The sequence below is a fragment of the Xenopus tropicalis genome, chromosome 7 (genome assembly GCF_000004195.4).
Source record: "Xenopus tropicalis strain Nigerian chromosome 7, UCB_Xtro_10.0, whole genome shotgun sequence".
NCBI classification, from domain to species: Eukaryota; Metazoa; Chordata; class Amphibia; order Anura; family Pipidae; genus Xenopus; species Xenopus tropicalis.
In genome coordinates, this window is record NC_030683.2 from 31,010,308 (window position 1) to 31,022,123 (window position 11,816).

Here is an 11,816-nt window from a genome sequence, read left to right on the forward strand (position 1 = left end):
TTTATTGCTGTTAATATCAAGAGTAAAGTACTGTCTTATATCTACAAAGAAAAAAAATCTTAGTAACAAAGAAATATTACTATGGTACAGGTATGGGATCCGTTATCCGGAAACCCGATATCCAGAAAGCTCCGAATTACGGAAAGCCTGTCTCCCATAGACTTCATTTTAATCAAATAATTCAGATTTTTAAAATTGATTTCCTTTTTCTCTATAAAAATAAAACAGTAACTTGTATTTGATCCCAACTAAGATATAATTTATCCTTACTGGATGCAAAATAATCCTATTGAGTTTGATTCATGTTTTATTGATTTTTTAATAGACTTAAGGTATGAAGGTCCAAATTACGGAAAGACCCCTTATCCGGAATACCTTTGGTCCCCAGCATTCTGGATAACGGGTCCTATACCTGTACAAGGCAATGCTTTATTTAGGAGCATTCTGGATAACTGGTTTCCTGAAAAAAGATCCCATACCTGCTGTGAGATCAGCCAGAAAACGTCTGTTTTCGAATCCCTACTCGGAACCCCTTAAACTATATTAAAGCGAGAAAACCTTTTTGTATTCTTTGCTGATGCCTAAAGATCACCCAAAAAAGCCCCACAAGGCACATGTTCATGTTACAGATCCCATTAAAGGTATATGCAAACTTACCGATTTAGTCAATCACGTCACCTTGCCGCGTGCTTAAATAACTTCTAATGTCACCGAAGTACGTCAATAAATCAGGCTAAAATTCCCAAAGCTATTTCAAGGATGCCACCAAATATAAACTGAGTTCTCACAAGTCAGTGCCACAAGGTGTCTCGTTTTACAGGAACACTTTGGTTGTTCTCTAACTGTCCACTCACAATGATTTAGAAATAACATTTCTTCGTATGGGGTCATATATAATGTCAGTATTCTTCAACTGGCATGTTGCTTAAATGAATGTGAGTATTTTTAGGCCTCAGTGGAAAGTTAAGATATTTGAAATTGTGATTTTTCAGCAAGGAAGGAAGGGGATTAGACCATCTCTAATATAGTGTGGGAAAAATAGGCAGCCCGCAGGCTCCAGTAATATGCAGGGGCCTTTGGAAAATAACATTTGGCGACATTTAGGGAACCATAGGTTGTCCATACCTGCTGTAGGGTAACACAGAGGAGAAGCAGTGACTCCCTAGAGTGCTATAGGCTTATCACAAGAATACATTAAAATTGCATAATTACTCATCATTTTAAATGCAAAGTTATGAAAACTACCTTCACCTTTGTTCTACAGTTAAACTTATCATAGCTCAGTATACAAGCAATTTTATACTGACCAACTTTTCATATTAAACTGGGGTCCCAGGAAGCTCATAGCTAAACAATATCAGATAATAGGGGAGTTTTATAGTAACATGGTCAAACTTTGCACCACTAAAGTAACTCATAGGAACCAATCAGATGCTTTCATATTATGACATCTAACTGCAAAGTGACTGCTCCTTGGTTACTATTGGTTGTTACACTATTGGTTGTTAGACTATAGAGAATTTTGTCCATGTTTTTATAGAACAGTATCTCTCTTACTTTGAGATTAATCATCAATATACCCATATAGCTAAACTTATTTGAGTTCAAACTATCTATATATCTATCTATCTATCTAATCTATATCTTCTCTTTCTCTAGCTACCTGTATACACACACACACACACACACATATATATATATATATATATATATATATATATATATATATATATTCCAAAGAAAATGAAGCTTACCAAATTCTACAATGTGCAACCATAATTAGCAGTTATCACTATGGCCCCCTCTTAAGAAGGCCTAGACCTGTTTTAGGGGGATTTTGTACTCCTATCGTCAAGGAAAGGACAAAAAGGAAACAAACACCTTCATAATACTAGTACAAATTTTAATACACATTTAAATAAATATTTCCATCATTAATATTAATATGTACACATATCCTTGAAAAAAAGGACAAAGGTCTTGCCAGACAACTGACATTTGTACAGTGTTTTTTTTAAAAATAATAACAATATTATTACTGTTCATCACTATTTCTTACAACTGTTTCCTACCACTGGGATGCATTTCATTTCATCGTCATGCAGTTGCACGTCTTGAGGTCTTTTTTTTTTTATGTCAAAGATGATTTGTCCTTGTTGGCAGAAAAAAAACAACAACATAATATTCTTGCTCATCACGGAAACCTGTTTCAACCAGGTCATTCTACGTTTCCATTAAGGAAACTGAATCGATGAAAAAGCAGCTCTTAAAAATAATCAAAAGCATTTATAATAAAAACCCCAACTCTTCCGCAAAAGGAGTTTAGAGAATTGAACAAATAAAAAAGAACCCTGCTCGAGGTTCTTCTTCCGTTTTCCAGTACCGGTTCCTTATTTATCTTTTGGTTAAGTGTTTTTGTCTGTAAGTAGCACTTTTGGTCCCAGGTCCGCCTTCACCTACAACATTTGTTTGCTAGTTATTAAAAAAAAACAACTAAAATCTATATGAAGAGCACATTTTTTTGTAAGTCCGTACATTTCATCCGCTTTTCTTTAAAAAAAAAAAAAAAAAAGTTCATAGGAATAAAAAAATAGATCATCTTTTGTAAAAACAAAAAAATATATATATGTATATTTATATATATAAAACAGCCAGTTCATGATTTCTTTTTTATTCTTATTTTATATTAGAATAGAGTAGTCTGTTTGCTGAAGTCTATGGAACGTAGTGAGAAACCGTGTCCTACCGAGAACTTGAGTATCGAGTTCTTTTACTCCTTCTATTAAAAGGGTAATTAATAAACTCAAAACGTTTATGAGGTTCTGTGGTGTGGTGTCCCTTCGGCAACCTCTTCATGAAGTGGACTTCCCTTTGATGTTGCCTTGTCTTGGAGCCTTTCCTAGGGCGGCCTCTTCTCGTGAAAGCCATGTACCAGCCTTCGTACTTGACATTTTGCAGAGCTGTGTAGTTGTTCTCAAGGACAATTTCCGAGAAGACGCAGTCTTTGCCCCTCCCACTAGTCTGCAAGACAAGAAGAAAATAAGGTTACTACTACATTATAAAATGAGCAATACAATTACACATTGATCCTATCCGAAAGCAGTTTAGTATTGGCAGCCATGGCCGTGACATTTGGAGAAAAATCTAGACAGCTACTGTTGGGTATTTATTGGTTCATAAATGTTTGAAACATCATCTGGTAAGGAAGATAAAGCTCTAACTAAACCTGATTAGCTGATGGGTTATTTTAAGGCAGTAGCAGTGCTATGACCAAATGCCAAGCAGGTGAAGTGAAGAAGTAGAGATGCCAACACCAACACGGGCATTCTGAATAACAGAAATATTTATATCTACCACAATAAACTAGCCATAAGCATTTATAGTAGCACTAGGGAGATCGGGTTCCTTGTTGAAGTTAATAAAAGTAGAAATGACCCATATGCTAAATCCGATTTCATTGACTCCTTAGTAAATAAATGCAGCAGAACACTGATTAGGACTCTCACATCAGGACTTTCACATAGCATTTTGCCAGTATTTGTGTCTCCTTTAATGATCACAATTATTATTATGTTTTATTTGTTGAGTTCCGACTCATTGCAAATGAGACGCTGATTCCCTACTTACCTATAGACCTGCACAATAGGCTTACAGAACAAATAGAGCCAAGCTTAACTGCCAAAGTAAGCAGCCTTAAAATTAACAAAGGCATGCTCTATTACACAAGCGGCCAAGTATTAGGTGTTAAGTTGTAGTTTATTTGGCCATAATAGCATTCTCTCATTGCTGCCCCCTAGAGTAATCTGTGAGAATACCAGTAGATTGCAAGCTCTTATTTATTTCTGTGACGTGAGTTCTGTTTCTATTACTTTTGTCCCTGAGTTGTTATCAGTATATAAATGATCTTGCACAGTAACAACTGTTTTTTTTTTAAATAGATTATTTTTAATTATTAAAGAGTCAGTCATTCTATGATGCTGTATTGTCCCTTTTACGGTGCACGTTTTCTTTGGCTTGGGACACTTTTACCACTAAATGCTCCCTTGCTGCATTAGCTATCTGACCGCTTTATAGTCAACACATGAGATGTAAAAGTACAATATGCCTGCCACACCTGCAGCATTAGCTCATGATTGGACCGCAGGGAAAATGATATTGGATGGTAAAAAAAAACCAAGAGATGAAAATGTAATTGAAAAGGAGGGTTCTTTGGCTGTGGAATCTGTAATTGCTGGCGGATGAAAGTGGGTAAAGGCAAAATGAATTCTAAAGCAGGTATGTGCAGGTGTCTGGTGGCCTCACAATATGCCTGGATCCCCTCGCCCTACAAGGAGTGAAATTCTTATTGAAGCAGACAACTTTGGAACTAATAAAGGCTTGAAAGTGAAGTTTAAAAGGGAAGTTTCTGGGTGTTAAATCGTAGGCATGACTAATATGAAGATTTCAGGGCTTAGCGATGGGGCAGCCTGAACTCTGTGTCTTAACATTCCAAATACTTGTACCATGTAATTGAACATAATAGCAAGGCAATTCGCCTATTTGTTAAAAAAAAAGATATATGGAATTCGAAACACCCCCTTTTTCCCTTTCAGCTTTTCTTCTTTTTGATTCTTTTATCTGCTCTTTGTTACTCTTTTTCCTTTCCCACCTCTTGTCTGCCTTTTGATCAAAAATTTGTTTTTACAATGTCACTTCCCTGTGTTCCCCCCCGTTTTTTTTTTTTTTAATCAGCGCCTCCCGCCACCTTCTCGGTTTCTCTTTATGCCTAAATGAATTTACAGGCCTTCCGTCCTTACCTTCCCAATCAGCTTTCCTTTTTTGTTCATGCAGATGTAGTAACCAGTCTCCGCACCTTTAATGCGAACTCTGCTTCCAAACGTATCTGTTTCCACGATTAACTTGGCTGCGGAGACAAAGACAGAACATCATTTAATGGCTACAAGCTAAGGGGGAATATTTATTAGCCTGGAGTTGTGCCAATCTGGGCACACACACACACAGAAACTAACGCTGAACCATAGCTTACAGCTTTATGCACGACTTCTGCCTTCAATCGTGTTAAAAAAATAAAAAATCACCCCCATAAGTACTTATCCCCCACATTCCTGCTGCAATTGAACAGGAAAATTAACCCTTGCCCCACCAGTACCTTTTACAGAAACCATGTTTTGTTCCCTAAATGGCATATTTGAACATTTGTATGAATATATAACTGAAATTATTTGTTCCAAACCCAAAGCTAAAATTCCAGTTTACTGGAGAGATTCAAGATAGTCGCCCTAGAAATTTAAAGTGCAAACTATTTAACTTTCCCTTAACCCTCTTTATTATTCTGTCTTAGAAACAGAAGAGATGTAAGAAAGGAAGGGCAGGATTTGATCAAGAGCCTGCAAGTTTTACTGCTTCCCTGAATTGGTATAATAACATTTTAATGCCCCCCTTAGTACTTTGTCAGACACCTTCTGCAATAAATTCCCACTTAAACGGTGGTAATTTTGCTTGCCCTTACTTAAAGGCTTCTCTTTGAGAAATGATTTATGAAACAATGGGCTGACCCGCTGACCTCCTGGCACTGCCAGTTCCAATACAAATTATATTCAAATAAAAAATCTGCACTGCCTCTCTACAGTTATTTATTAGACAGACAGCAAGAAAACATCTGTCTGTGAGGACATGTTCATTCTGACCCAGACAGACAGAGAGATAACATAACGTCAGTCAAAACTGGAGATTACCCCCCCGCCCCATATTTGATTAAACAAATATTTTATTTAACCAGCTTTAATGGTGGAAAGTCATCTTAACATACTAAATACACCTTATAGTAAGCAGTAGAAACTCCTGTATAGTTATTTATTAATTAGAACCTCAACATTGCAGAACCCAATGAGAAACAGAAAAAGGTAGCAAATGCCCTTTAATGTGTTTCACCTTTCTGTGTGTGTGTGTGTGTGAGTCCTATTGATTTACTTTTAATGGAGGCATTGATTGTGGTTTAATGTGACTATGCAATTTTTGGGTCAATGTAGCATTGCCAGCAGACATGTCCCCTGTATTTAAATCCAAAAGGGTAATTGGAATAATCTAGCATTGTTTAGCCAATAATGATAAAACATTGCCAAAAATTCCTTATGTTTTATGACAGACAGGGGATTAGCAATGGCATGTATTAAGTACACCAAATTCAGCTCAATGTTGCTTCATTTTATATTTAGTATAGAAATAACAGTGAGGAAAGCTTATGCTCCAGTGTAAATGCATTCGTCATGATGGCGGTTAATTGTTATATCATTAAATATATGCGCTTCCGTACTTTATAGGGTTACAACATTCATGGTCTTAGGCTGCATTTAATTCAATAACTGGGAAAATAAATTGGTCCCTTGTAGCTCTGTTGTTTTTTTGGGGGCAGGAATGAAAGGAAATCAATCTGAAATCCAGTAAAAGGCTTAAAGAATATTGATTCATTTCTTTGTTCCTTTTTATACATTGTCTTACTGGTGGGCAGAAAATGACACGCCAAGCGCAGGCGTCACGTTTGGGTTTCGATTCTATCGCCCTCTGTTAGACTGAGAAGCACAACTGGACAAAGATACATCCAGATATCGAATTGGGAACATCAATCAGCCGGAATATTTATGCTAGCCTGGAATTAATCATACTCATGTTGTTCTACCTATAAAGCAGAAGAAATCTACCCACCTTTATATATATATATATATATATATATGTGTGTGTGTATGTGTATTTTCACTAGAATGAGGGCCCCATATTACGTTGTAGCAGTTGCAGGATTATAAGAGTATGTAAGAATGCTTCCAATCACTATAATTGATGTGACAATAATAAAGACTGTGCCAGTATTTACACTGCAATTGTCAGACCTAAAAATATATATCCAAGAGGCTTTTATTATCCGAGATAATGCTAAATGAATGTCCTTTTTTTTCAGATTTTTAAACAGGGAGGGGGGGGTTGAGTTTTATTTTTGGAAAGCTTAACATTTTCATTTTGGTTTTTTTTTTTCTTTTTTGTTGGGTTAGTGACAGCTTTATCCCAGTAAAATTATGTTTCATGCTGGAACTTTGAAGGAAAGTAGCTACGTAGATGCAGAAAAAATGCAGCGAGACACATTTGATCCCAAAACTGGATCGAGAAGAGGAGAAACTATTCAGGAAATGTTAAAAAAGGTGAACGTAAGAAGAGTTTTAATGGCTCTTCCAGACATGGGGGTCTCTCTGGAGATTCATATAGAACAATCTTGAACCTCTTTTTAACATTTACAGACTAAAACTCTGTTAAACCTTTACATCTGAGAAACTGCTTGTACTTTTTCTGTTTTATATCATACATCATAAGCACTTCTGAGTTTCTTGCTGGGTTTTTTTTTCTCCCTTGTAATTTCATTTTCCATGCTAGAATCTGTAATTCCTCGATCTATTCTTCCTATGGCTTTAAAGTTCTGCTTTGTGTCTGAGTGACTAGCTCCAATCAATCTTGGCTATCAGAACACACCAAATCTCTCCTATGTGCTGGAGATGTTTGTGTCAACGCTTTCTAACACTGAATCTGCCTCAGAAGCGTGGATTCCCTTGCTAATAACTTGGGGGAAAGAATGAAAAACTGAAGCCTTTTCTTCTTTTTTTCAGCTGCTACACTAACAGCCAAATAAATATATAGCAGCTATTTAATTTCACTCTGTATTTCCCCAACAAATGTATCCGTCATATTTATATAATGACTTCTGATGGCATTTATTTAAAGCCCTCTGACCCTTTTTGAAAAAGAGAAATGAACAGAAAAGAAGAACACATATCATGCACTAGTATAGAAGCATTAATCGGCCTGCAATAACCTGTACCCTCTGCAGAGGCCTTGGACTCCAGCTATATCTACCCCTCAGCAGTAGGCCCATAACAAACTCCTTAAATATGTTCTTAGAGCATCAGGTTATATCAGGAATGGATGTTCACATGATAGCCTCCCAGCTCTGTCCCCACTACAAATCACATTATTCTCAGTGGGGCACAGCTAGACCCCCATCCCTAATGTAACCTAGGTTTACCACTTAGTCATTCCATGACAAAAAAAATACAGTTAGTACAACTGACAGAGGCCAATTGAGGTCGGACTTGAGTAACCGTCTATTTAATCATTAATCTGCATTTTTTCTGAGGACCACATATATATAATAGCATATATGAACTAAGAACTGCGTCAGTTGCTGCACGGACACAAATATAAAATAATAAGCTCCATCCATGAACAAATACTACTTAGTGTATGTAGCCACCAAATACTTCTTATGACTTTTACACCCAATGACCATTTGTATCTAACTCTATATAGGTTATGCTGAGACAAGGGCAAAGTGGAACAAAAATCTATAGCACCCAATGAGAAGTTAGCTTTTGTTGGTTGAGTGCTAAAGCACATGTTTGATTGGTTACTATGGGTTTTTGAAATAGTGCAAATAACTTCCACCTTCTGTGTAATCCCCTATTATATGATGTTTCATTCCAAACTGCAGGTAGGTCCCACCTGTTGCACACATTCTGCTCCCTGGACCACCCTGCAGTACACACAGATATAAAACTTCTCATCATACATAAAAATATATGAAATTGTATTCTTACCATGTGGGTCGCCGTCTTCTGCCATGGCGTTAATCTTCTTGTTCCCCAAGATTTGCACATGCTTGCCACTGGTCCGACTGTACAACTGGTAGGTTCGGATGAGCCGTCGGCTTAGTTGGTCGGTCACCAGGCTCTGCTCCCTCACATGCTGTGTAAAATTAGGTGGGGACTGAACAGTTACCTTTAGGAAATATATAAAACAAGCTATTATATTTATACTTCTTAATACAGCTGAATGACGGCCAACACAGTTTATTGTGTGGGCAAAATGCATTGTCCAAAAGGAAACCAGGACAAAATATGTATCCTGGCCTATTCATTATGGCCTGTATACTCTGCATTAGCAGTCATTCAGTTTGATAAATAGAAGGAAATATTTCTAGACTGGAAGCTCTTCTGAGCAAGGCCCTCTCCAGCTATTGTATTGATTGGGATTGTTATTGCTACTCAGCAGTGCGGAATGGGCTGGAGGTTTATAAATATCTGAAACGACTGACAAGCATTTCAGTTTAGAAACTCACATTAACCTGCTCAGATGTGGGGGATAAGACTACAACTGATAGACTACAACTCCCAGTATCTCCTAGGACTTGCAGTTTAACAACTATATATATTGAGAAATAACCTTACTCTCCTACCTCCCTGGCCCAACATCTAGTGATAAAGCATTTATTGGTTCTATTTATGATCACAATATAGAAAAACAATGCCATAAGCTGCATTAGCATAAAATAATTTTACACTTGAGTTGAAACATGCACAAGAGTAAGGTTCACTAGTGAGCCATAGTGTAACACTCGCCATGCCAGTGCAGAATAAGGCTTTCCTTGCAGGGAGGCTAAGCAATATTTAAACCTTACAGAAGGGTGCTTGGCTGTGACATTTATAAAGATATATTCTGAGAAAATGGGAAGAAGATGCGACTTTCACCCTTGGGGGCAATGAGCCAGCTCAAGCTGCAATCCCCATAACAAATCAGAGATTTAACATCTCAGGAACAGCCCATACCTCACAAAGTCTGCAGTATTTTATGCACAGGCCTGACAATTTCAGCTTCCCTCTCCCCTCGGTGCCTCACTCTCCCTCCTTATACCCTCTCTTTCGGTGGGTGAGCCTATTCTTCCAGCTCTTGCATGGACAATATGTTTAGATGCCGATGCCAGCTCCAATGTGGGCAACATATGGAGAAGGTCTGCTTGCCATACGCTTCTTGCTCCTCTCCCTATGAGATCCAAACAGTTCTTTTTCTTTTTTAAAATAGCTCTTCATAGTTTGATGCTCCCTTTCATTTTAAATTATCACATGAATGGGAACTGTATAGATATACAGCAGAGCAGAGCAACAGTTGATAACTAAAAAAAAAAAACTCTGCATTTAATCTCCATGTTTCCTTACTGGCCCTGATATCTATAAGTTAGGGCCACTATTGATCTGTCCCAGCAAATCACAGAACAATATTGCCCTGATAATGAGTTTTTTGTTTAATTATTACAACTTAGGCCCCTAACATTCCTAAGGCTGGTTCCTACAGCACAGATCCAAAGACAAGTCCCTATAAATCTTATCCAGTAAGATCAGTTCTAATTACTAGTAAGGGAAGTGTGGGTACTGCAGAAATGATACCCAGTGACCCCTAATCTAGTGGGAGAACCAGGCACCCCAAATATTGGTTTAGCAGCTCATTCTGCACATTAGACTGGCAGTGAATTTGGATTTGATATTATAATTCGGCTCTTTGGAAGAAAATATAATAGTAAAAAAAGTCTAAAGTGAACCTGACTCTGAGCCAATTGAAAAAAAAAAAACATTAACATGCAAGTAGCAGAGGATAGAAAATAAAAATTCAATTTACCTGGGCTTGTAGGCAGATGACAAACAAGTGCAGTAACCTGTAAAAATAGAAGAGAAGGTCCAGTTAGCAAGCAGGGTGCGGGCAGAGTGGGAGCAATGTGGGTGCTGGGTGCCCCAATACTTACAGATAGCCCAGGATGGAGGTGATGTAGCTCATCCTGCCCTGCTGGGTGCCTCTGCCTGTCGGGCTGCCCGATAGTCCCAGGGAGTCGGATTGCAGTGGAGCGGCTGCTCGGCCGATGAGCTGCCCGGCTGGTAGCAGGGGAAGGTGCAGCGCTGCCGTTTCCTAGTCCCGGGAGCTCCCGCAGTTCCCTCCGCCCATCCCCTTGGCCAGGCAGCCGAGTCTGGAAGAGAGGGCACCGAGCCACAGCCAGGGAGACGGGGGGGGTGAGTAGAAACACGCTGCACTCCTTGTCCGAAACAGACGCAGCGACTTCCCAAATAATGATGCTGATAATAACAATAATAGTAATGATAGTGATGGGGAGAGCCTGAGAGCAGCCCCCTGGCGTATCGGTACAATCCCTCCGGCGCTACAGCTGGTGCGGAGCTCACACGGCTCCCCTGCCACTTGCCTCCAAGTGAGAAAAGAAACAGCCGAGATGCGCTGACAATTGTCCCAGTGCTGTGCCGGCCCCCCGGTCCCAAGGCGCAGATGTAGGCGCAGCGCTGTCAGCTTGAGCGCTCAGGAGAGAGAGAGAGCGCAAAGTCAGAGCGCAAAGTCAGAGTAAGAATGCGAGCTACTTCCCAACCTGGGAGGATCACTTTCTCTCGCTCTCTCGCTTCCAAAATGACGTTGTGTTGGGCTGAAGGCAGCGCTTGGTGTGTGAGAGCTGATGATGAAAGTGTTGATGAGTAAGGCTTTCTCCTTCTATGCACAAGCTGCGATCCCACCGGCCAATAGAACAACCTGGCTGAGTGGCTGCGGCTCAGAGACCTCCTGATAGCCCTGAGAGAGTGTGAGTCTGTGTGTTGGCCGCTGTCTCATTGAGCACTAAGTGAAGTGATTGCCAGCGATCAGCCCTTGTCCCTCCTCTTGTCCTGAACTCTCCAATGTCAAACTCCCTTCTCATCTGTCCTGGGTTAAATGTGGGAGGATGGAGCTGGAAACCACCCCCCTTGTATATCTAGGCTCACAGGATGCACTCCATTGTACAGATGGGTTAGAGAGGGCATTTAAATCCCCAATTACCCATTTCCACTTGAAAGGTAAAATCTCTAATTCAGCAGTTCGGGAACAAGTGACTGCAACAAGGTTAAAGCACAGTGTGTGTATATGTACATAGCTTAATACATGCAGATGGTGGATTTGTTTTATAGAGGGACTAG

General features: G+C 39.2%; 1 protein-coding gene across 2 annotated transcripts; it reads right to left on the reverse strand.

Annotated features, from left to right (window-relative positions):
- Positions 1 to 1,886: 1,886 nt before the first annotated feature.
- Positions 1,887 to 11,585, reverse strand: fgf8 (fibroblast growth factor 8). Of its 2 annotated transcripts, none has more exons than XM_012966481.3 (5): positions 10,613 to 11,585; positions 10,489 to 10,525; positions 8,637 to 8,784; positions 4,797 to 4,903; positions 1,887 to 3,021 (listed from the first exon to the last, which is right to left on the reverse strand). In XM_012966481.3, exons 1-5 carry the CDS (start codon positions 10,642 to 10,644, stop codon positions 2,743 to 2,745), a joined length of 603 nt encoding a protein of 200 aa, XP_012821935.1. In that variant the 5' UTR covers positions 10,645 to 11,585; the 3' UTR covers positions 1,887 to 2,742.
- Between the last annotated feature and the right edge of the window lie 231 nt (positions 11,586 to 11,816).

Coding starts and splice junctions, on each gene's coding strand:
- fgf8 (XM_012966481.3), bottom strand. CDS start 10,644: ATGAGCTACATCACCTCCATCCTGGGCTATCT. Junction 4,904..8,636: donor AGAAGACGGCGACCCACATG/GTAAGAATACAA, acceptor TTGTCTCCGCAG/CCAAGTTAATCGTGGAAACA. Junction 3,022..4,796: donor AAGGAAAGCTGATTGGGAAG/GTAAGGACGGAA, acceptor CTTGTCTTGCAG/ACTAGTGGGAGGGGCAAAGA.